This window comes from Conger conger, chromosome 7, assembly GCF_963514075.1.
Source record: "Conger conger chromosome 7, fConCon1.1, whole genome shotgun sequence".
Lineage (NCBI taxonomy): Eukaryota > Metazoa > Chordata > Actinopteri > Anguilliformes > Congridae > Conger > Conger conger.
The window spans coordinates 15,184,714-15,210,381 of record NC_083766.1 but is presented as its reverse complement, the minus strand read 5'-3'; the positions used below and the strand labels follow the sequence as shown (position 1 = coordinate 15,210,381).

The 25,668-nt window shown below is 41.1% G+C and overlaps 2 protein-coding genes across 10 annotated transcripts in view; both read right to left on the bottom strand.

The window, feature by feature from the left end:
• The window catches only part of LOC133132400 (inositol polyphosphate 5-phosphatase OCRL-like), a 30,602-nt gene extending 14,607 nt beyond the window's left edge, over positions 1-15,995 (bottom strand). For 2 of the 8 annotated variants that reach the window (XM_061247831.1, XM_061247838.1), the window contains exons 1-8: positions 15,684-15,995; positions 8,857-8,966; positions 2,582-2,713; positions 2,239-2,491; positions 1,285-1,440; positions 937-1,038; positions 501-615; positions 249-365 (exon numbers count right to left, since the gene is read on the bottom strand). In XM_061247831.1, the coding sequence (XP_061103815.1) occupies positions 249-365; positions 501-615; positions 937-1,038; positions 1,285-1,440; positions 2,239-2,491; positions 2,582-2,713; positions 8,857-8,878 (897 nt within the window). In that variant the 5' untranslated portion in view covers positions 8,879-8,966; positions 15,684-15,995. Of the gene's footprint in view, positions 1-248; positions 366-500; positions 616-936; positions 1,039-1,284; positions 1,441-2,238; positions 2,492-2,581; positions 2,714-7,425; positions 7,552-8,856; positions 8,967-11,294; positions 11,343-12,104; positions 12,210-15,683 lie in introns of those variants that run through there. The other 6 variants (XM_061247832.1, XM_061247833.1, XM_061247835.1 and 3 more) reach the window with 6 other exon arrangements.
• Positions 15,996-16,266: 271 nt separating this feature from the next.
• Positions 16,267-24,065, bottom strand: LOC133133691 (protein eva-1 homolog C-like). Of its 2 annotated transcripts, none has more exons than XM_061249840.1 (7): positions 23,923-24,065; positions 21,033-21,235; positions 20,607-20,733; positions 19,635-19,787; positions 17,697-17,840; positions 17,250-17,321; positions 16,267-17,049 (listed from the first exon to the last, which is right to left on the bottom strand). In XM_061249840.1, exons 1-7 carry the CDS (start codon positions 24,026-24,028, stop codon positions 16,685-16,687), a joined length of 1,170 nt encoding a protein of 389 aa, XP_061105824.1. In that variant the 5' UTR covers positions 24,029-24,065; the 3' UTR covers positions 16,267-16,684. The 2 variants fall into 2 exon arrangements, with proteins under 2 accessions (XP_061105824.1, XP_061105825.1); XM_061249841.1 differs by having other exon boundaries at positions 20,607-20,730.
• Positions 24,066-25,668: the final 1,603 nt, after the last annotated feature.

Here is a 25,668-nt window from a genome sequence, read left to right as displayed (position 1 = left end):
TAACAAAAGGGAAGTAAATCCTACACAGATCACCGGATATGGATGTAAATATCCTCAAATATTTTACCCTCATATTCATAGTTTCATTTCAAACCCAATGTGCTGGAGTACAGAGCCAAAAGAACAGAAATTGGACCACTGTCCAAATACTTACAGACATCACTGTATTTGTTGGATTAAACTCTAGGTGACAGAGGAGACCAGTTGTGGCAACAAGACCAGTTGTCTTAGAAAAACCTACTGCTTACCATTTTTCCCATGATGCCTGTGCCAACGGTCTCCGCTGACACATCTTGGATGTGGCTCTTGTGCTCTTTCCTGGCGAACACCACAAGCATCATGCCCACCAGCCGGATAATGCGGATCTGCAGAGAACCAGATTTTGGTTGATGAATATTTAGTGCTTTTTCCTTCTGAACACGTGGAAACGCACACACATGCACATGCGTGTCTAGAAACACGCATTCAGTCTGTGTTCCTCACGCACGTTCCTCACTCACTTGTCTGTACTTGGCTTTTGGATGCAAGCTCCGCTCCACGGCCTCCACCCAAAGCTGCTCCTTTGCGGAGTCCAGGTAGAAGAAGGCCTCTGTGCTCAGGTCCAGCTCCTGAAACCTGCAGCCCCACAGAGCCCACAGGACCAGAAACATCACGCAGAAACAGAAGTTAATTCACAGCGCCTCTTCACGGCCCAGCAAACGCAGCCACACTATATGCTTCACAGATCCCACCGAAACTATGATAAATATTAGTCACATATGCAAACAAGCACATCCAGAAAGTGTTTTCAGGGGCCAGCCCCAGACTAATACAAGCTGTGAGCAGAAATGAGGAAACACCAGTGCTCATTGCCTGGAAGTATCCACACAGCCCGTTTTCTCACAAACACAATCAGTTTCAGGGGACCTTGCTTTGGCCCCTGGTCCTGGCACCCACCCCACGGCATAGAAGTCTGGCGGCTCTGAATCGCAGTTAAGCCAGGGCTGCAGGCTGCTGTCCGGAGACTGTCCATTCACATTCCACGTCCCAATGAAGAACCTACAAAACACAGTTACCCACAGCCGCCAAGTGACACAAGCAAACAGCATTCATTTCAACGGTGCAGTGAAACAGTGTATCTGTTGTTGCCGCCTTGTAGAGATCATACAGATCACAAAGCGGCACATTCTTTATCCCAGCTATTAGAGAACTTTAAAACAATTAACTGAATACAATCTGCTATGATAAAGCAAACCCATTATCCCTGAGCTGTGGTGGTTTGGTCAACATCCCAGCGGAACTCACCGGAAGTGCTGGATGTACACATACTCCTTCTCCTTCTTGTGAAGACAGTGTCTGATGAGACCCTCTCTCTGCGATGCCTGGTTGGAGAACATGGCCTGTCTCATGGTGTTAACGGAGGGGCTTTCGTTCCAGCTAAACAGCTTTTCCATCGGGACCCTGCAGCAGGGCAACAAAATGGCTCATGTTTAACTGGCACCTTCTCCAGTGACATTCCAAAAGCAGGGTTTAACTTACTCTTTGAAGGGTTGTGTATCTAATGGAAATCTCAGTGCAGTGGGGACACTTGAGGCCAAGACAGAAGCACACAACAGGCTGTAAACTGCATCCAAATATACATTCAGTGAGCACTTTTAGGTCTTTATTAGATCTATTTTTTCTGCTGCTGTAGCCTATCCACTTGGAGGTTTGACAAGTTGTGTGTTCAGAGATGCTCTTCTGCCTACCACTGCTGGAATGTGTGGTTATTTGTGGTACCGTCACCTTCCTGTCAGTTTTGACCCTTCTCCTCTGACCTCTCAATAACAACATTTCTGCTCGCAGAACTGCAGCTCAGTTTTTTGTTTTTCGCACCATTCTCTGCAAACTGAAGAGACTGTTGTGCGTGACAATCCCAGGAGATCGGCAGTTTCTGAGATACTCAAACCACCCTGTCTGGAACCAACAATTATTCCATGGTCATCATATTTCTTCCACATTCTGACATTTGGCCTGAAAAACAGCTGAACCTCTTGACCACGACTGCATGCTTGGATGCGTTTGGTTGCTGCCACATGATCAGCTGATAAAATATTTGCATTAACAAACCGGTGCACATGTATCCCTAATAAAGTGCTCAGTGAGTGTATAATTTCAATACATATGAAATGAGATTCATAAATTACATACACCTGGACTTTGTTATAATCAGCATGAACTAGTGATTACATTTGGTCTGCTGCCAGGGGGAAAACCTACTCTCTGCTCGGAGTAATGAGAGAGTTGTCTTCGTTCTGTGTGGGTGGGGCCTGCTCTTTTGAAGCCAGTCCCGCCCCAAGGGTGCTGGAAGGGTTGCAAGAGCTCTTGCGGGGTGGAAGAGGAGGCACTGGTGGAGGTTCCCGAGGGGCGCTGATCCGGTTCTGCTGGTTTTTCTTCTCCTCCACCTCCAGGGAGTGGTTGAAATGGTCCTCGATGCCAAGGTCTGCCAGAGTCAGACCTGGGCCATCTGCATCTGGTGAGAGTCAGTTACAGTTCACACGGACAGCATGCTACACAGGCATATTAAAGGAGTCATATTAGCGACCTTGGGCCTTTTCCATACCTATGGTTATGGGGCCAGGGTTAGGATTTGAGGAGGCAGAGTTGCCGGGGGGTACGCCACTGGCAAGCATGCTGATGCCTCTCGGGGGTGCAGCAGGCTGTGGGTCGGTGGGGTCCATCTCCTTGGGTGAAACTGCAATAAAAGAAACATCATCTCTCAGTGAGCAGGAACAGGCAACTTTTCAAGAATACATGGTCTAAAGCATTAATTATTTAATTAGCTCAGTGATATCCTGGTCTGACGTTCGTGTAGGTATCGGTTACAGCCGCAGACAGCAGAACGAAGGTAATTGGTTGGAACAAAACTCAGCATATGGACCGGCCCACCAGAACCAGAATTGTGCACTCTGCAGCCTGTTGCCCCAGTATACCTTAAGTTTGATTGCAAGTTAGGGAGTAAAGTCCACCCTAAACGTTATGTTGCAACTACTTAGTTGAAAGGTACAATAGGAACTGCCGCTTTGAAATGAATTATGCTATATTGATAACATTTGACTACAGATCAATCACTACAAGGGCTACACACACTCGACTGCACAGGAACAAACAGAAGTCCCTTATACAGCGGGGCTGAGAGTAAAAGAGTAAAAGTTTTTCAATGTCTTTCATCTATGGAAAATGTAAGTAGGCATATGGAAAACGGCCCTCAATCTATGGAAAAAGTCTCTCAGTCTATGAAAAAAGTGGCTACAGTTGTAGTCACCAGCTGGTTAAATTCAGTGATTTTCATTATTTTCAACATTTAGCATGCTACAACTAACACAGTACATCGAAGGAAGTTTTCCATAGACAAGAGATACTTTTCCATAGATCAAGGGACGTTCTCCATAAACCAGAGACTTTTTCGTAGACTGACGGACATTTTTCATAGATGAAGAACGCTTTCTTAAGCTGAAAGACATTTTCCATGAACTTATGGACGATTTCCATGAATTGATGGACGTTTCACGGAGAAGTCATCTGAGGTCCACAAACTAACGAACGTTTTACTGAGATGTTGTCTGAGGTCCATCGTACCATAAACATCCCTTGGGCAGACCCTTCTTCATTGGAATTCCATGAAAGAGAAAACTGTAACGTGTACTCCACAAGGAAGCAAACAACAGAATAGAAGTCTAAGAAGAACATTTGTTGATGTATTTATGTCAATCGCACCTGGGCTTGTTATTTCATATACACATGCAGTGTTGAAATGCTTCCTCCTAATAGTATATAATATGGTCTGAATCATGACTCCTATGCAGCTTATGATTTAAATGTATTTGTTGTTAGTGTTAAGCGATTGCTTATTTAGTCGTGTCATCTATTTACAGTATACAGTATCACTGTAATGTTTTTATTTTTGGAAAAGTATCTATTTTATCTGGGGGATTTATTGCTTTACGATAATTTATACCCCTGTCCCTGAAAATACATGGCTAAACTAATATTTGATATTTAATATTTGGTTTTTAGTTTCAAGGTGTAGCCAGTCAACAATCTCTACCTTGAATTTGCTAGCCCATAACATTATTTCAGGTAATTTTCAGTGTGTCCTGTTGCAGGTGTAATCTTCCAAAAAGCCAGGTACTCTCTTCTAAAGTTAGAAACCATAAACATTTTTAGAAATATGTTTTATTTTAAGTCTGCAGTCAGCATTTAGAATGTTGCGTAGTCATATTGGCTTGGCATTCCAGGGGCATTGTGTTCCAATTCCAAGAGTGAGTTAAACCTGATCAAATATGTGATAAACCCAATCCCATATTACTAGTCAGTGTTCATTTGCAGAAGTATGCATCATGTGACTCTGCTAAATATGGTATTGCAAATATCTAACCTATATCTTTTGCAAATATCTAAATGTGACCTCATAAAGGGCTGTTGTCAAAAGGAGTACATCCTTTTTCTAAATGAAGATAAGAGACCCAAGCGAGTTGTAATTACTTGTTTGAACACACTGGCATTCTTATCTGTACTACAATTATGTTTGCGATAAAGGCTAGAGAGAATGTGCATGGAATAAAGGAAGAGCCAAGGACCAGGCGGTGGCTGAGATCTGTGTCTCACCGCCCTGTTACAACATTTCTACACACTGACCTCATGACTACAGATGTCAGCTCTTCATTAACCGTCACTCTACTGCTGCAATAACCGGATTGGCTGCTTTTTTTTCCTTCTTTTTTTCATTCTCCAAACAAACTGCTGAAATTCTCCTCCTGTCCTGTCCTAAGGCCATCTCTTTTTCATTATAGCCCCACAAGGTTAACCCATTAATGCAGTGCTGTTCAAATACCACTATAGCTATGCATGCCATGAAGAATAAAAGTCCCATATTTACATTGTGCTAGTTTGCAAATGATTATACAGTGGTGTGTAAACATTTGGGCACCCCTGGTCAAAGAGCCTTTTACAATTAATATCTAAGTGAACAGAAGTGATCCGGAAAAACGTTAAACATGACATTTCTTCTCATTTTAAAGCAAGATTATTTTTTATTTCATTTTTACAGTTCCAAAATAAAATTGGCCCTGAGCAAATGTTTGGGAACCCTGTTAGAAAGTATTTTGTAACTCCTCCTCGAGCAACTAGTGTGTGTGTCATGTTGCCAGCTAAGCTGAGACTTTCAATTATAACTTTTGGAATTCTTTCATTCTTCCTGGCAGAACACCTCCAACTCGGAAATATTTTTCGGTCGCCTTGCATGTACGGCATGTTTGAAATCTTGCCACAGGTTTTCAATAATATTCAATTCTGGGGAATATGGAGGCCATTCCAAAATCAGTCTTTCCTGGAGGTACTTCTTGATTGATTGAGGTATGCTTCAGATCACTGTCTTGCTGGAATGCCCAACCTCTCTTCAACATCAATGTCTGGACTGACCTTCGAACATTAGCATCTAGAATTTCTTGATATTTTGTGGAATCCATTCTTTCTTCCACTCCCACAATATTTACTGTGCTCCCAGCTGCCACACAACCCCAAAGCATAATGGATCCACCTCCATGCTCAACAGTTCACAAGGTGTTATTTTCTACAAAGGCTTCACCCTTTTTTCTCCAAACATATCCTTCTGTGGTGGTGGTCAAAAAGTTAATTTTTAATTTTCCAAAAGCACATTTTAATTTTCCAAAAGCACATTCTTCCAAAATGCTTCAGGCTATGTTTTCTTCTGCATACTTAATTTTGTGTTGAGGTTGTTCTTTCTGGCAACGCCATGTAGGTCTTTGTTGTTTAAAGTATGTTGTACTGTTGATCTGTGAAAAACTAGACCTGTGTCTTCGACTCTTTTTATGCAGCTTTCTTGTGTGGGTTCTTCTGAGCATTTCTCACCAGGTCTAAGGGCATTCTATCTGAAATCTTTCTTTGTCATTCAGACCTTGCTCTGACTTCAACTGTTCCATTTATCTTATATTTTCTAACAACGTTTCTGACAGTGAAAATAGGTTTTGAAACAAAGTTTTTGGTAGCCTTCTCCTTCTTCATTCTGAAATCCTAGGACAACTGTTTAGAGGAACCAATGGTTGTTAACACCAGACAGAACAGCCAATGCAGTTGGATACTTTAGAAGGCATGGAGCATCCAGTTCAGCCCTGGAAGTATACTTACCTGGGCCTGGGCCTGAGTAATCACCTTTTTTTAAAAGTAACAAAGAATAATCCAAAAAGGATCCCACACTTTTGCACATTTATAAACAGTAAAAAAAAGCAATCGTGCTATAAAATTTGCAGAAATATAATAACAATAACATAAGGTAATGGCGAGAAGAGGCCATTCAGCCCAGCAATGCTCGCCTTTTCCTACCTCTAAGTGTACCTACTGCTGAGTTTGCCTCAAGACTAAATAGTATCTGACATCGTATCAAGCCTGGTCTTGACAACCCCCAATGTTTCTGCCTCCACAACATGTCCTGGCAAGCTATTCCACACATTGACCACTCGCTGTGTGAAAAAATACTTCCTGATATCTGTATGGAATGCTGGTTCTGCTAACCAAACAAACATTTTTAATAACAGTAGGCTATTAGTACCAATATCAAAATAACAATGCGCTAAAAATAATAATATGGTGGAATCATATCAGCATAATAGCAGCCTAAGGGCAACATATGCCAACGATTTTGCAGGTAACATTATTATTAGTTATATTGACAGTGATAATATCAAAATGGTAGACTATGACACTGAATGTGGATTTATGTAATAATGAGATCCGTTCAGAGCTCCCTCTCCCTCTCCCTCTCCCTCTCCCTCTCATGAGTCAATTACAACCTCATACTCGTTCATGCACGGGTGTGCCCGTGAACAGGTGCGTGCAGTGGGACGTAAAAACATGCAGAATCACAAATCTTCTGTATATCTCAGAAAAGAAATCGGTCAGCATGGTTCAGTATGGTCCAAAAGAATATATTTTGGCTAGGGTACATTTGTAGTTTTGAATGGACTTCAATGGGGAAATTTGCTTTTTAGCACCAGAGGCTGACAAAATTCTAATACCTTCAGTAACCACTGGAGTTTGCGAGCTTCTCAGAGAATGGCAAAACCTGCCCCCCTAGTATCAGCTAGTCACTCAGCATCAGAAAACCCCAACAGAATAAAAATCCCACAACAGAATAAATGTTTAACTCTGCACCATTTAAATACAAACACAATATTTCCTTGTACCTACCTATGTTCCTTTCGACTAAGATGGCTCGTTACCCCACTCCTTAAGAAAACTACCTTAGTACACCCCTCTGATGTAAGGAACAATAGACCTGCATGCATTTAGCCTTTTCTGTCTCTTCCACCATCAAAACAAATAGCTTGACCCTCATCAGTTCGGCTTCTGGACTGAGACTGCTCTCATTGCTGTGATGGAGGCACTTACCACTCCCTCTTCTCTGTCCTCCGAGACAGCGTTCAACACGATCAACCACCAACTACTGAACTCCAGACGACACGCCACCTGAACCACTCTGCTCATCATCAGCAGGGCAACTTGCACTTCCTGCCTGTGTGCACAGTTATCTTTGACATCAGGCTTCTCCCCCATAGCTCTCCAGTAGTGGAAATAACTTCCCTTTTCTCTACAAACGCTCAGTCACTGCCCAGTCACTGCTCAGACACACCTATTCAGCTACATTTCTTTGTATATAAAGCTGCTTGTGGCAGCCTTAATGTTATTGGCCATATCATATACTGTGTATTCTGCTGCAAGTAAAAGCCTACTTATTGGTGATCAAGTCAAGTTATATTTGTACTTTTATTTGGCAAGGCTGTCTGTAATTTGCATTCTAAGCAAAATTGGTGCTAGCGCGTATCTAAAAACGGCGGTTGGTTTGATTCACGGGAAGTTTTTGACCAATCAGTCACGTCTTCCCTCCAATGGAGTGAGCCCTCCAGTGACACACTTGTTACATCCGAGGGAGCCCTTCCTGAACAAGGGGAGTGATCGAGGGGAGGGGTAGGAACCTTTCTCAGTTGGAACACCCTCGTACTTCTTCCGCATTTCAGCAAAAAGGAAGTTTCAGTAACCATGGAGACAGCAGAGTTTGTAGGTTCCGTGGTGTCCCTGTTCATATGTCACATATGTCAGCTTCCCATGTTTTTAACCTATAGCTACAATAAGGCCAGCTGTCTAAAAGCGGCATGTTGGTTTATTAGCACAATACTAATACTCGGTAGGGCCTCCCTTTGCTCTCAATACAGCCTCAATTCTTCAGGGCATGGATTCCACAAGAAACCATTCTTCTGAGATTCTGTTCCATGTCGAAAATTTCTGCAGATTTGTCAGCCGCACATTTATGCTGCGAATCTCCTGTTCTACTACATTCCAAAGGTGTTCTATTGGATTCAGATCCGGTGACGGGGATGGTCACTGAAGAACATAGAGCTCATTGTCATGTCCATGAAACCAGTTTGAGACGACTTTTGACACAGTGCATCATCATGCTGGAAGTAGCCATTAGAAGATGGGTACATTGTGGCTATTAAGGGATGCACATGGTCAGCAACAATACTCAAATAGGCATAGGAAAATCGAGCAAATGACTTGCTTAATTTTGATTGGAAAGCACTCGTTGGTGGGAGCCATCTTGCATCCAGCCCACTTTGGAGATTGCCCCTCCAATGGAGGGCGAGTGAGCATGAAGAAGCAAGCATTTTTACAGGTTTCTAAAGGGGCCCTGGTATAAGATCTGTCGCCGATGGAAATTGATGTTTATGTTTAACAATTATCTTAAAAATGTCACCCAGAGAAGCTTTGTGGTCACAGGCCAGGGCGTAGAGCAGCTAAAGGCTGAACTGCACGGTGCCTCACCTTGCTGTTGGGCCTTGTTCATCTGCGACAGGAACGACCGGCTACACTCATCATCCTGCAGCTCCAGCAGCACGTCTGGGGTTCTCTCCTCTCCTGCACTCGAAGGTAGGCTTATGGGATGTGAGAAAAAATAAATTAATAAATGAGCAAAGGAACATAGTCCTAATCTGATGAGTTCCAGAAAATTAATTCATGTTACTTGTTTTTTTCTATATATATATATATATATATATATATATATATATATTTCAGGGAGAGACAGAGAGATTTTATAAGAGAGCTGAACACATGCAAATCTGCCATGGAATCAGCCTCAATGAATCCCATGATGCACATGACCCGGTTTCCTCAGCATTGCCCATTACGAAAACAGATGTAAAACGATGGCACAAAACGTATTCACTGAGCTGCATTAAGAATACTTCTCTTTGCACACCATATGCCTTTTTTGAAATGTCACATCGTGTCCAAGGGCAGTATGAATAAGACTGCCCACAGCAACTGAACAAGGATAATGCCATAAGTATTCATTCTTTTCATGCAAAAAAATAATCTGGAACAAATGTAATAATATTATTCCATCCACATGTTTTAACTGATGTCTAAAAACAATGAGTGGTTATCATCAGGCTAGATTTTCAGTATTGCACTGATATATGGCTGATATACACTCACCGAGCACATTAGGTATTTATTAGACAAATTTTTTAGACTTCTACTGCTGTAGCCTATCCACTTAAGAGTTATGATGCGTTGTGTGTTCAGAGATGCTCTTCTGCATATCACTGTTACTGTCACCTTCCTGTCAGCTTTGACCAATCTGGCTATTCTCCTCAGACATCTCTCATTAACAAGGCGTTTCTGTCTGCAGCTGCTCACAATTGGCTGATTACATAATTGCATAAATAAGTTCAACATGTTGAATCGGCGTCGGAGCCCCCGGAGCCGTCGATGAGAGAGAGCTCTCTGATTGGCTGTCCAGCTAGCGAATCAGTGCACGAGAAGAGAAACGGAAGCGACGAAAGCAAGCCATTCCAAAGTTACTATCACTACCAGACATAATTTTCGATTAGTATTACTAAATAGCGAGAGAACAAGGAAATTGCTGCAAACTGTTTGTTGTGAGCGAGACAATGGCTGCTTCTAGGTCCAACGCAATGCAAACGCATTCCCCGGTCTTCCGGTTTCCATTTTTTGAAAGACAAATACAGACTACCGCCACCTGCTGGTGTGGAGAGTTATTACCTCTCACGCAGGCGCAGAACGTACGTGCAACTCGGCTGTCGGCGGACCGTCGTTGCGGTGTGTTCGGCACAGCCAACATTAACGACGCGTATCGACGCAAGGCGATCTTTGTCGGCGCTCCGCGGCCGACCGTCGGTTTGGTGTGTCCGGGCCTTTAGAAGACGGTCAGCAACAATACTCAAATGTATGCTTCAGCAAAAATCACCAGGCTATGTACAGTCTTCAACTGTCCAGTTTTGGTGAGCCTGTCCCACTGCAGCCTCAGCTTTCTGTCTTGGCTGACAGAAATGGAACCTGATGTGGTCTTCTGCTGTTGTAGCCCATCCACCTCAAGGTTCAATGTGTTGTGCATTCTGAGATGCTTTTCTGCCCACCACAATTGTACAGAGTGGTTATCTGAGTTTTTCTGCGAGCTCGAACCAGTTTGCCCATTCTCCGTTGACCTCCCTCATCAACAAGGCGTTTCCGTCCGTAGAATTGCCGCTCACTGCATGTTTTTTGTTAAGCGCACTATTCTGAGTAAACTCTAGAGCAGGGGTGTCAAACTGAATCCCCAGGGGGCCGCAGTGTCTGCGGGTTTTTGCGGTTTCCTTTCAATCAGCTGCCAATTAAGGCCAATTAAGGCCTTGAGAACAAGGCGTGTGGATACTTTAACCAATCAGTGACTTGGAACGAACCCAGAACACCCCAAAAACCAGCAGACACTACGGCCCTCCAGGACTGGAGTTTGACACCTGTGCTCTAGAGACTGTTGTAAGTGCAAATCCCAGGAGATCAGCAGTTACAGAAATACTCAAACCAGCCTGTCTGGCACCAACAATCATGCCACAGTCGAAATCACTGAGATCAAATTTCTTTTCATATTCTGATGGTTCATGTGAACATTAACTAAAGCGCCTGACCCATATCTGCAAGATTTTCACTGCTGCTCCACGATTGGCTGATTAGATAATCGCATGGATAATCAGTTGTAGAGGTGTTCCAAAATCACTGAGTGTTCCTAAAAATAAAGTGCTCAGTGAGTGTACTTTATTGCATTGCTATGCGGATAGTGACAGTAAGAGTAATTTCACTCTCCACATATCAATATGACAACTTCTTAAAACTAAAGTATTATTCAGTGTGGCAAAAGGGTAATGCAATACGTTTCAGATGCAGAACAAACCCACAGCCAACACACAAGTCTCACTCACTAGCTTCACAGTTAACGGGGATGTCAATGAGAAGGGCTTCTACTGCCTCTGAAAGAAACACATTTTCATTTTGCTTGTTTGCTTAGTCATCTAAATGAAAAAAAGACAAATGTTTGGGTAATTGCAGATCAGTAAGTCAATGTACGTAGGGAATAGAGGCTCGAGAAGCACCTGCAAGCAACTAATTCATTTATTCATTCATTCATTCATTCATTCATTATCCTAACCCGCTTATCCTGAACAGGGTCGCAGGGGGGCTGGAGCCTATCCCAGCATCCTGCGAAAGGCAGGAATACACCCTGGACAGGTCGCCAGTCCATCGCAGGGCACACACAGCATTCACTCACACACTCATACCTATGGGCAATTTAGACTCTAATCAGCCTAACCTGCATGTCTTTGGACTGTGGGAGGAAACCGGAGTACCCGGAGGAAGTACACAGACATACAGGCACGGGGAGAACATGCAAACTCCGCACCGGGATTTGAACCCAGGACCTCCTTGCTGTGAGGCGGCAGTGCTACCCACTGCACCATCCGTGCCGTCTCCTGCAAGCAACTGTATAGATTAATTCTCAGAAAAAATGTCTTTGATTAAATATTTAAGCCGTGACGTGGAACAAGAAAGACAAAAACAAATAGCCTGCATCCCTAACACATGCAGCCATTCAAAATGACTGCAATGTCCAACAAACACACACGCACATGCGCTCGTCACTCACATCCATGAGTACATTTCATAGTAATCACACTCACAAATACCAATTCCAAATGAATGACGAAAAGGCTCCAAGCGCTCAGACGGGTTACCTTACACAAGGTGAAAGTGAAAGTGACAGTTGACAGTTGATGGGTATGGAGAGCTGAGTTATGGGACTGTAGACCACGGCGTCAGGACTGGCTAAAATATCCAGCCTGCAACAGAAGCAGTGCAGAAAAGCCTCATACAGCTGGACAAGGCACCACTCTTTCTGCCCTGATAAGACACCGGGCTGAATTTGCATGAAATACAGTGCGGATATTCCCAGCATGATAGCATTATCATTTCCATCACCATTTACTTCCTCTGTGAAAATGGCTCATTCATGCATAATCTCTCATCAAAGTTCACTTTCAAAGCAAACCCCTCACCTCTTTCTTTTACAGATGATGCAAAATACAGTTAGTTATTCCCATTAATGGGTTGATAGAGGAAAATTGGACTAAATGTTTTGGACTAAAACAGAGAGAAAGAGGTGAACAACCTCCTTACAGAAAAGTGTTCAGTCATCATTATTACATATATATTTTTATACATATAAATCTGGTTTTATTTATTTATTTTATTGTGCAATAAAATGTAATGGGTGAAATCGGTGCGGAGGTTACCAATTTAGGGTATCGATATCTATGTATTCCCATTGATATGGATTCAATCAGCTGATTTTTCCAAAGTGTAGCATAATATTGATTGATTGATTTCCAATTCATGAGGAATGGTGATGATTAGGGCTATAGACAGTATTCTACTGGATGTGTTGTTTACATTTATTTTGGACATGCCTCCAAGTCAGTAGAGTGGAGGGGAGAGTAGGATGCGGCAGCCCAAAAGAAGGGAGAGGATGTCAGTGCTGTCCCGCCAGAATTGTTTAAAAGCATACTACCACAAGACACAGTATGCCAGTAAATCAGAAAAGAGGGCAACCTGTACTTTGTTAAAGTGGAGGATTCAGACTACACTGTATGAGGTTATTATGGCATGTATTAAAGGACCACTGTCACGCTTTTTTCAGGTGAGCTTATTTGGATTAAATGCTTATATTATGCGTGCAGGCATTTTTAAAATCATGGTCAGTGTAGCAGTTTCCTTAATATGGGGCAAAACACTGAACGTGTTTGGCTTGAATCTCCAGCTTGTGTTTGCCAGAAGGTAACGGGCGCTTAAACTCCACCCTTGAACGCAGAGACACCCATCCAGGCGATCACATAACACTCCCACGAAAATATGTTAACATTAGCATACAAATATCATGGAACCCAACTTGGCTAGCATGAGTGATATGAAGGACAGCTCTGACTTCGCAAAGTTAAAAAAAGCCACCATCTTAACTGAAGCATTTCCTGCAGGAAACACTGAACTATATTATTACTGTTATGTTTTATCCGTGGGTAAAATGCAAACCTCTCCATTAATAGCATTATATGGATGGAATGTTGACACAAGGTTTGAGAGCTGGCTAGATCAATGATTAATAGTATGTGCATGGAAACTTTCATGTTCATGTTTATGATTCTTACATTTTGATGTTCTGTTAATATATCCTCATAAATTGGAAAACGACACTTGTTAACAGAGAATATTTATTATAAATAAATAAAAAAATATCATCACACACGTTTTCAGGTTTTCCTCTTCTTTAATAACAAAAGATTGATGCTCCAAAATCGATACAAACCCCAATTTCCACTCGCGAGTGACTTTTTGGAAAGCATCCCCCCCCCTCCTTCTTTAACAGCCAATATCTCAAGAATGTCAAGTCCGATGAGGCTAATGTTTTGGATGTTCTTTATTGAATATAAAGTTTGAGCAAAATTGGAGTGGTCAACTCCCACACCAACTAGATTCCAGCTGCACCTCTGCCCACTGTAAGACCACAGACCACACACTTCCAGGAAATCAACACTCTGCTGCCTGCTGGTACCACAACAATCCACATGTCTTCAAAACCTAAAAAAAAAGCCCCCTCTGGACCCCTAGTCTACAACACAAGACACAAACACCACTGTGTTTTGGAGTGTGCATTGACTGGTACAAAACACAGCATTTCTCAAACAAACTTGGAGCAGACCGATCCCCAGAGCTGCAGTCAATGCCCACCTCAATGACACAGCAAAGTTCCCACCTAAAGTTTCTTTTAAATTTGAGCTTGTCCACAAAAAAGATTGCCTGTTGACACAGTTCCAATGATCAAACTTACAATAACTAAGTGCTAGTGTGTTCTAAGCCTTTACTGGTCCCTGTACGATGTTAGCATGATGTAGCTAGCATACGCGAATAGCATATTATAGGTAATCGACCCATTATTTTATTTATTTATTCTAACTTTCGAGAGTGCTTTGTTTCTCGGCATTAATTTGCTCGTTAGCAAGCCACGTTCCAAGTTAGCTGCTGGAGGAGTAAAGTCCAGGGGCCAGAAAGTAATCGGCGTTTTTTCCACCCACTAATGTCACCAGCTGGTTGCACGAATTAGTTTTACCTCCTGACAGAAGGATTTATCAAATTCTGGTGATTGGAACAAACTGGGAGGGATGGGCTTGAACTTGGATTTGACACCTCTGCTTAGTTACTGTAGCCAACACGTAACGTTGTATTAGCTAGCTAACAACTTACTGTGAACCTTACCTTACGAACTACGTAAGATTCACTGGGGTCAGGTAAACATCGATCACATTCGTAGTCTAATAGCTAACTTAACGTTAATATAACTGTAGTTAGAGTTACCTTAGGTATTTTCGAATGAGATGGTTCCCCGTTAGGTTACTCAGCTAATGAACTACACAAGTACGTTAGCCTAGCTCGCCAAGCAAAGTGACAAGTTAGCAACAAGAACGCTCTGCGATAGCTAAAGCCAAGGATATCATTATACATTTGTCTTTACACAACCCGAACTGTTATGATTCTTACATTTTGGTGTTCTGTTAATATACCTCCATAAATTGGAAAACCACACTTGTTAAGTGTGGCAATTCTTTCTGACCCTCTAATGGACATGGCTAGCATAACACCAGATGTGTACGATAATTATAACAATATCAAAACAATATTCACAAAAAGTTGAACATATTCAAATATATATTGAAAATGTACATATTCAAAGTTAAATTTTTGGTCAAAGTGACAGCACTAGTTTGCAATAGTAGCATAATAAAGGCAGTTTAGTCGAAACATGCCTGAGTGAAAATGGGTGTTTAGGAACTGATAAGCAGAACCAAAATTTGAATTACTTATCGGTTACCCAGTCCATAGAATTTTGGATCCGGTTCTTGGTTCCCAACACTAGTTAGTTATTCGTTATTTACTTTGAATATATATATTTGGTGAAATATTTCCAGCCACTTTACAGTTACTTGAAATCAATAAAAGATTTTTATGAACAAGTTAGCAACAATGGTAAGAACGCTTTGCGATAGCTAAAGCGAAGGATATTATTATACTTTTGTCTTCACACAACCCGAACTGTAGAGAGTATTCATCAGACAAAAGCTTGTTGAAATGCTGTAACAGCGATATTATTCGAATATGACCCTACTTCTAGCCAGCTAACTTAGCACATAACATATAATGTTAGCTAACTTTGAAAATATATAAAAAGCTCGTTAGGTAGCTGGCAAGCTAACCAACCAAGTTACCTCGCAAAGTATCTGGCCTTCCAGTAGAAGCTTGTTAGCCAACTGTCGGTCTTTCCAATTCCAACAGGATTTCGGGTTTTGTGGAATTTCTCAAGCCGGTCTTCTTTTTCTTCATCTGGAAGTGAAAATCAACGTCCCAATATCTCCAGTAACATTAAAGAGTGCAGATCGGAAACATTAGTTATGTAAAATTACATGTTCACCCAACTAACGTTACCCCTAAGTCTATGACTTGCCTGCTAGCGAGATACCAGTTTTTCCACGTACAGTACCACCCAGGCCCTGGGTGACGCTAGTAGCCAAGCAGTTACAATAATAAAATTCACCTCGGCCTCGGGATGGGAACTCATCCGAAAAAGCAAACTCGGGAAAACCCGGTTTAGCATGAGTATTAAAGAAACGCACGGCGCCCTCTACGGTAGGATGACTGGATTTTTACTACATTACTGCCTGTGTGATGTCAGAAACTCGAATTAATTTCTGAATTAAGTTGCTTCATCAAACCTTTGTAATAATCGTGTGTTGTTCGGACAAAATGCATATTGACGGGGACTCCTCATCACAGCAGCAGACAGATTCAATGTCATTTAACGTGACATCTTTTATTTGGTATACATTTTCTTAAAATTACAACAGGAGAGAAGAAACAGACAAACATTTGAAAAGTAGTTTCAAAGGCAGGCTGCTACAGCACTGAAAGTGTTGGTTAAATAATATAATGGATTTGTATGGCTAGTTGTTTAGCATAGATTTGTCCAGAAAGGAGTTTAGAAGTTATAACAGTCTTTGTGAGAATTTTCATTAAATTACAATATAGTTTTGCACACTGTGGTAACCTTGATTAAATAACATTGCAGAATTTAATTAACATTTTTTTTTACAAAACATTAGTTCTACACTGATCTATGCACTGATCATCGTGACACAATTTATTCATTCTTATGGAGTTCAGGTCAGTTCAGCTCCATATGACTTCAGTTTCTTTATCAGAGTCTGGTTCCCTATTCAGAGGACATGGTCTTGTGGATGACATAAGGGCTGGAGTCCCCATTGATCCAAATATCTCCTAGGGGCTGTTCTTTCTCTTCCTCCTCCTGTTCCACCATCCGCTCGGGGCTGAACATGCTGGCTGCCCGGTAGGAGCGCGTGAGCCTGTGGAAGGATGACTCAGATGAGGTGCCATTGTTGAGGTCCTCCAGTAGCTCGGGATGGGAACTCGGGGTGCCCCGTATCTCATCTTCCATCTCTGAGAATAGGTCTTTAACATCCCGCACCAGTGTTGACTTCAAACCGAACAGGCACAGCAGGAAGACCAGGCCGGCGCAGATCCCAGATACAAAGTACAGAGCTACTGCTTCTGGGAACCCTGCGAGAAGGGACACGTCTGTCTGTGTCAGTAATTTACTCAATTCAAACAACAATATTATTATCCAGACATACATCCTAAAACGGTGTAGCAAGTTCAGAAATTCTCCACTTTAAGCATTTAATGATTGCAGGTGGCACTGGAACAGGCATAATACAATTAGAGAATTTGTAGTTATACTGTAATAGGGCAGGTCTCACCATGTGTGTAATCAGTTATTAAGAAAGGATCTGGAGGCCCACGTTCCATATCCTCCAGGAGATTTTTGGGCACTAAAACAGACAGGGGAGAGTAACAGGACACCTTTTGTCATTTCCAAAGTATGCTGAATATTGGGGGTTTTTCATATTCCATTAGTTTTCCCCTCATGATTACTAACGTTCAGACATGCTATATTTCTGATATGGAGTGTTTTGAAAAAATAGATACAGGACTTGCTGAATATGCATTCATATTCCCAGAGCGAATCATTTTTATACCTTGATCAAAGGTGACAGTTTTTATTTATTTATGGAAATACAAGCTACAGCATACTGGTCATACCGTAGATCCAGTCTAGTCAATTTTATTTTTATTTTTCCCTAACTCCTAGCACCATGTTTTTCATTGTGATATAATGCAATGTCTCTCATTCCTCTGCTACTCACCACATGTGTAAGACACCCGCAAGTGTTTCCTTACACCAGGAAAGCAAGGATCCCCAAAGGTCTGAGTGTCAGCCAGCACAGAGCAGTTCATCTTTCCATGACACCTACGAGACATCTTCCTCAGGGCAGAAGGTGACAGGCACTCTGAAAATACACACATACAGTGCCCTCCATAATGTTTGTGACAGTGTAACAGTTCTATGACATTCCTGGTGATTACAGTTTAGTCGGAAGTGGCTACGGAGCAAGTTTAAACAACTCTGGGGCATGTTGAAACAGTGTCTGAAATGTAGAAAAAATGCTGCTTTTGATACAAATTAAATGTTGGTGAATCCAACATTTCTTACTGTTTACTTTTTTCATCTGATAATTGGTCTATAGGAATGGTCAATATTTTGTCTATACTAACTGCATATGACAATATTAGTATGTAATGAATGTCTCGGGAAGAAATGGTTAATAGTGAGTGCTAGATAGGACCAAATAAGCGTATGGTATACATGGAATATACAATGTTACATTAAACGTTATTGTGGCTAATGCATTTATAATAGGCAGAGGCATGTTGAAACACAGCATGCCAACATGCCCCAGCTGTACTAGCTGTACTAGTTGTACTCCTGCATGGCTCACAGTTTCTGCTTGCTAGTAAAACGTGTCAAAACTATAACCCACAATACAGTGATTTAAAGTATGTGTATTTGGAGTCTGTGGCGTTCAGTTAATCAGAAGAAACCATGGTGAAAAAACATTACTAAAACACAGATTTGTTAATAACTCTTGATGAAGTTTTTAAATCATCCTGCCACTCACCCATGAGAAGCACACTGCTCTAATGCATAAATTAAAACAAACCCATCATTTGTCTGCAAATAAAACATCACGAAATCCCCATGTTTAAACATGTCCCTTGTTAGTTTGCGCCCCGGTCTCCCCTACTATGGAACAAGTAAAACAAAAATGGTTTGACATTAAACTGAAGGCAAAGTTATAAAATTGTAGAAGAGATGTTGATGTCTGGAATTACAATGGAGGGCGACAGCGATAATATGTTCAATGTCCTGTGCCAGTCCCAAAGAAGCTCAGTATGGGAATCACCTGAACATGGGCAGGAAGGGTGTGTGGATCAAGTTCTGGCTCCAGTGTGTTGCACAAACTCAGAGGGATGTGCCTGGGCAGCTGGAACCATTTTTATGTGGTCAATGTTCAGAACCAACTTGTGAGCCTCACTAAAGAAATCAGCTCAGTCTTTGAAGATGCGCTCTCACCAAAGTAGGCTACGCCAAATCTTCTAATAAAGCAATACATATAAATGTAATGTAAAGAGAGGTCAGCCATAGCAACGTCTCAGCTATGACTTGTACACCCTATTTATAGCAAACTTTGTTTAAACTTTGGAACTCTAATTAAGCATTCATTAATCAGGATTACCCAAATTAAACATTACCCATTTGAATGTTGAATCCAATGAAATATATGATATGAATAATTATAATATACCATTGGCTTATTCAAATAATTTTGCCACTCTAAATAAAAATAAAATATTAATTAATGGAATAATAAAAACACAAAACAAGCTTTACAACTGTGTATTTTCGTTTCATTTGTGAACATGCATTTCCAAATGATTTATGGTCAAATTCATTCACACGTTTGATAAATGAGGCCCATTGTATCTTGGTGTGAGTTACTTATTTGTTTCCTGTCCACATGATGGCGATATTGGCTTTAGAAATGCCGTGTTATATCATCAGTGTTATTTTTTTCTTGTGGATTTTTATAACAGATGGGTGAGTTTCTGGAAACCAGCAATTCCAATGACAAACATTCCGAATCAAATCATATTTTTCACATTGCCACCCTCTCTGTCCAAGGGACATGCATTTTTTTCTGCCAAAAGCTATTTTCCCACGGTTCTCCAAAAACTGAGGTTACCCATGTCTGGTGCTGTGTTGTTCTCCAGCGGGCAGTGAGGACTCCCATGCAGCAGGTGTCCAAATGTTGCGGAGTAGATGGCCAGCACTGTGCCATTCATGCAGGTCAGTCGCAGTCTCTCATTCTCACAAACCAACTTACTGCGGTGGTGTTCTGATGAGACAGAAAGGAAACAGGACTGTAATGAGTATTATAATATTACTCATTACGGTGCAGTAACATTAATTATGTTCCTATTCATACATACAGTACAGTTTTCATTTCACAGCAGATTCTCTGATAGTCCATATCTTGACTTGGATTGTCCCTAACTGAATAAGTTCTCACAGCTATGATCTCACAACCGAGATTGCGATTTAACAGGTTGCATTCATGTTGACTCTGCATATCTGCTCAGGTAATGCAGCTGTGACACACCTTGCAGAACATTGACCATAGCTGTAAATGGGCAGGGACACACATTTCCTGCTTTAAGACGACAATTCACCATGCCCTTACTTTCTCTATTCTTCTCTCCAATAATAATAATTCAGAGTAATACAATGTATTGCTAAAATGTATTGTTATTTTATTATAGATGCTGTAATACTATTGCACATGTCTACAACACCTAGAAGCTGGAAATGTAGTGTAATTCTGTAGTTGTGCAGGATGTATAGTCTGCTATTACAGTCATTAATTGAGTGTAGCAGTAATCCAGTTATTCAATGAAAAATCTCATCCCATGCAGAAAACCACTTGTTTAACATGGGCATTAACATTCCTATTCATCATTGTGCATTGCATTGTAAAATGTATTCATTGCAGAATGATTCAACTTTCTAATTATGTAAATAATTTATTTGCATGAGGAAAACTTTTACGAATTAATCTGCAATATACAGGTTACTTAGAAAATGAATGGTACAGTGGAACAAGTCTGGTAAATACAGTTATGTCAGTCTCAGGTGAAGCATTGGTTTGGTCTCTAACCTGGGCGGCATTTGTAGGACACAGTGAGGAGCTTGCTGGTTCCCGGGCAGGGCTCTGGCCCAAATGAATTGCTGAGGACACGGATTTTACAGGCCCGCCGATCCTGACACTTGTACATAACCTTCTGCTGATGCAGAAAAACACAAAAACACATCCATGATTACAACACTGCTATCTGCCAGTGTTGTCATTCTCCAAAGTTTGTTTATAGAAGAACATGTACAGCTTTTTGTTATAACTGAATCATTTCCTGCTGGTGAAAGTGTTGTTCCCAAATACTGTAGATGCCAAAATCCCGCATGGCTCTGACCCAGATTTCCTTGGAAAGCTTATTCACTTGGTCTGCTGACATTGCTGTTACGTACATAAATAATAAGCACAAAGCCACAAAATATGTCCCAGCGTTTGGAATGAACATCTGTTTACCTGGACTGCAGCGAAGGACACACAGTCCTTTTTCTCCTCTGTCCTGTTTCTGTCAGTGATGGGGCACACAGTGTCACTCGAGGCATGGCTACCGTAAACCGCAGACAGAATGGCCACAGCCGTCTTTGAGGGGCAAGAGACTGTAAGTGTCTCACCGTCGCAGGCTTGAGCAGTGTGGTTCTTCAATATCTTATGGACATATCCTGGAATCGAATGATGCAGCAATGTAAATTTACATTTAGTTCAACAGTAAAGTATCCCATGGTAATTAAGCTCTAGTAGAGTACATATTATTCATGTCCAAAAGGTACTGATTTAGCATACAGTACATTTTGGTACTAGGCATTAATGACTCATGTAGATAAGGAAATAGCTAATATCCATGTAAATGCCTTACAACCTCTTTACTTTGCAATACTTTTTATGTGCATTTGGGAAAATAGAATTTAAAAGAACACTATCACTTGATTTAATACAACATAATGACTAATGATATTAAAATGAACAATCAGATGGTCAATTTGTAGTCAAAGTTGTTTTGAATCTAATCTTCAGGGTGTGTCAATAGATAACTTATAATCAGCTATCACAAGACCAGTGAATCACACTTGGAGAATAATATATTTTGGGAAACATGAGTAATTAAATAGAGAATAACCTTACAGCTGCAGCATACAGCTGGATATTTTTGGACACCATGCTAAATTGCTCAATGCTCAACTGAAAAAGATTAATTAGAGGGACTGCTAAATTATTGATACTAGGCAGGGCCTCCCAAAACAGCCTCAGTTCTTCTTGGCATTGATTCCACAATCTTGAAAACATTTGTTTGAAATTCTGTTCCACGTAGACATGACTGCATCACACTATTTCTGCAGATTTGTCAGCAGCACAATTATGTTGCGAATCTCCCATTCTACCACATCCCGAAGGTGTTGGGATTCAGATCCAGTGACTGGGAAGGCCACTGAAGTTTGAGACGTTTGATAGGGTTCAATTGGCTACTAAATTAAAAGAAGACATGAATAATCTGAAGAAAGCAAAAAAGAAGATGGGTACATTGTGGCCAAGAAGGGATGCACATGGTCAGCAACAATACTGAAATAGGCTGTAGCGTTCAAGCGATGATTGATTAACGGACCCAAGAAAACATCCCCATGAATGTGCCAAGAAAACATTCCCTACACCATTACACTATCTGTATGCCTGACAGGAGTGGAACCCGACACAGTCTTCTGTTGTCGTAGCCCATCCGCCTCAAGGTGCAATGCATTCTGAGATGCTTCTCTGCTCACCACAATCGTACAGAATGGTTATCTGAGTTACCATAGCCTTTCTGTTATCTCAAACCAGTCTGGCCATTCTCTGTTGACCGCTCTCATTAACAAGACATTTCTGTCCGTTTCTTTGTTTTCGCACAATTCTGAGTAAACTGTTGTGCATAAAAATCCTAGATTAGCAGTGACCAAAAACCAGCCTATCTGGCACCAATAATCATGTCAAGGTTGAAATCACTTGGATCACATTTTTCTCCATTCTGATAGTTGATGTGAACATTAACTGAAGCTCCTGACCCGTATCTGTATTATTGTATGCATTGCATTGCTGCCACAGGATTGGCTGATTAGATAATCGCATGAATAAGTAGGTGTAGAGCTGTTCCTAATAAAGTGCTCAGTGAGTGTAAATGGACATATCTGGAACAATGGGAGTTGAGAAGAGCTTGTGCATTCATGTTTATTTCTGACTCGTGTGTATCCATGCAATACAGTCTGTCTAATGGAAGGGAACCTTCATGTTGTGTCCGGCAGTGTTAACTCAGGGTGGGACAGCTCAGTGGTGTGTTATTTTTTCAGTGGTCCACATTGCTCCAATTTGGCAACAATTTGATTGCAGACAATTTGATGCTGTTTGGCCTGCCTGGCGCACTTGGTACCCTGATGCTTGCACCAGTTGAGGAGCAGCCAATTGGGAAGGAATGTATCAGGCTTTCACACACAATGAGCTATTATCAGCCAGAGATGTGCCTGAGACAGCCTTCCACGGACATTGTGTAGCCGACCTCCAGGCTCTGACATGAAGTAGATCAGCAGTAATAATGTTTTTCTTGCAACATTTCTAAACAGTGATGAACAGAAAATTAGATATAAGCTCAATATTTACTCGAAGAGCACATGTCATATTGGCAGCTTTTCATTGAACATTACAAAATGATATTTGCTCATATGTTAGTGGTTTTTCTAAATTTATTGTAAAAGTTCCTTCCTGTACTCCATTAGGTAGTTCTGCACTATTTACCTTCCTCGTATATTTTAGTCTTGAATTGATTACTCATTTATCCTGAATAATCCATTTGAATGCATAATCCTTGGCTAGTGATACTAATTACACCAGATTCAATTACTATTATGTGAAATATTTTTACCTCCTTGACACAGTAAAGTCAAGCAGATTAGTGACAAATTTCAAAGAAACATATATTCTCACCAATATTCAGAACAACGCAGTGTTTTAAAATGGTATCAATCTAAAGTGTTTCTATATTTCACTTCCCTCCCCAAATTAAATTATAATACACTTAGCAAATGAATTGTTTCTGTAGATGACGTGCGATCACTTAAGATTTCTATTTTCATCTTGTCTGCAATTTGTAGAATGAACAAGCAATGGAAATCCATGCATAGCCTCAGACACCCAGACACCTGGCTTCCAACAGGGGGCTCCACAGCTGTTTGGCACACAATACAGGGGATAACAACGAAGGGATTCCCAGAGCGGTAGCCTCAGTTACTGTGCCTCTCTGGGCCCGATGAAAGCAAATAAAACAATATAAATAAATACAAATAATTGCTGGTACTTAGAACGGCATTAGCCATATGAGAACACTCACCTGTGAAATCTGGAGCTGCCTGTAGTAGGTGTGCATAAAGAGCCAGACATATGCAGAATGAGAGACAGCCAGAGGATCTCCTCCTTCCCAGCACCACCAGCATCATGCAGCTCTCACATAATGTCCAGAAGAACTGGAAGCTCAACATGATCATGTAGCAATGAACTATTGTAGACTTGCAGCTGAAAGTAAACGATCAATGATGCCATTGTTTGCTTGTGACAACAGTACCCTTCTTCAGAGAGCCAGCTGCCTATCCCAAGCTACCTCATACTGTTTTTCAGTTTTGTCAGTTTTCAGTGCAGTTTTCATAATTATTTTGGATTCAAATAGATTTCTACACTTTACTGAGCTTGTGTGGTGTTTTGGAAGTGCAAACTTCACCTTCTGGACCTCCTGGTTGGCTCAATTACAACAGGCAAGAAGCGCTGAAAAGTATTTGAATCCAAAACAATTACATATTTGAGCCAGGTCTGGGGAGGAGCAGTCTAACATCAGTTAAATGTTTCTCACTCTACAATACAGGAAGTGTTATAGCAGTATGAGCACACCTCATAAATATCCTAAAACATCATGTAGCAGCCAGCTGTTCATAGTGTGGGAGGCTGGAATGCATATCTGCATAGTACCGCAGATTCTGTCTATGCCGACGCAGACCTCCCTCTTGTTAATCAACACTGATGGGGATTCAAGCAGAGCTGTACTCCTACATACTAATGAGTTTGGTGGAAAGCACTAGAACCAGAGAGGAAGTTTGTTGTGTTTCTATGCCAATACTTAATTTCAGTGTAACCTCTTCTATCTTTTTCTCATAGTAAGCACTTTGTTTGGAGAGAGGCGTCCTGCTCATGAACAGACTCACCTGACCCAGTGAGTTTCAGGGTGGATTCACTGGTTCAAAAATCTTGGGAGTTCCTCATATTACATGCTGCAGTCCCACAATGCATTTGAGGGTCTGTTAATCCATGGAACACAGCTCATGGTGTTTTGCTGCTTTCCCCTACATCTGGGATCTGTTGTCTTTCCATTTCAAGCTTTCAAGGTTACAACTGTAAATTCCTATCCTTCATGTTCCTTCAACAGGAAGATGCAGTCTAGAAGATGTAGTCTATCATGCAGAGTGAACATTGATTTTTAAACGGGCTTGTCTCTGAGATTTGAAATGAGATAAATAATCAATAAATAAAGACAAGGCAACATCATATTTTCCCATGATAGCTGTATTCATTAGCTCTGAAAATGCACTCTGCTCAAATTAAACACAATTACATGTCCCGTTATGTGCACATGACCTTGGCTTTGTTTGAAGTAAAGACCAGCCTTGTTTGTGATAATGTGGCTTGGCCCTGCAGTTACATACCCATTCAATGCTGGGAACTGGAAACCTGCCCAATGTCCCTTGCTTTTTCTTTGTAGCACCCTAGCTCTGAAATATGGTAGGTTTTTAGGGGACCATCTGACTGCAGGAATCCAGGGAAATCACAAGACTGAGTTCTTCATTTTTATCCATGTCATTATTCAAAATGTTTCCTCATTTCTTGAAAATATGTACCATTAGGTCTGTTTATAGTACACACAAGTGTTTATATATTTATTTATTCATTATTATTCATTTATTGATTTATATTTTGCTTGATTTTGGCAGCATGTAAAGTAAATGCTCCTGGAAATAAAATTGATGTTAATGCTAATGTTGCTTTCCCATGAACATGTGATCCATGTAGTGCCAAACATAACCAAAACAGG

Excerpts from the sequence above, each read along its gene's own strand:
- LOC133133691 (XM_061249840.1), bottom strand. The coding sequence starts at position 24,028 with ATGATGCTGGTGGTGCTGGGAAGGAGGAGATCCTCTGGCTGTCTCTCA. Across the intron at positions 21,236-23,922 it reads GGCAGCTCCAGATTTCACAG|GATATGTCCATAAGATATTG; the intron begins GTGAGTGTTCTC and ends ATTCGATTCCAG. Across the intron at positions 20,734-21,032 it reads TGTCCTTCGCTGCAGTCCAG|CAGAAGGTTATGTACAAGTG; the intron begins GTAAACAGATGT and ends TTTCTGCATCAG.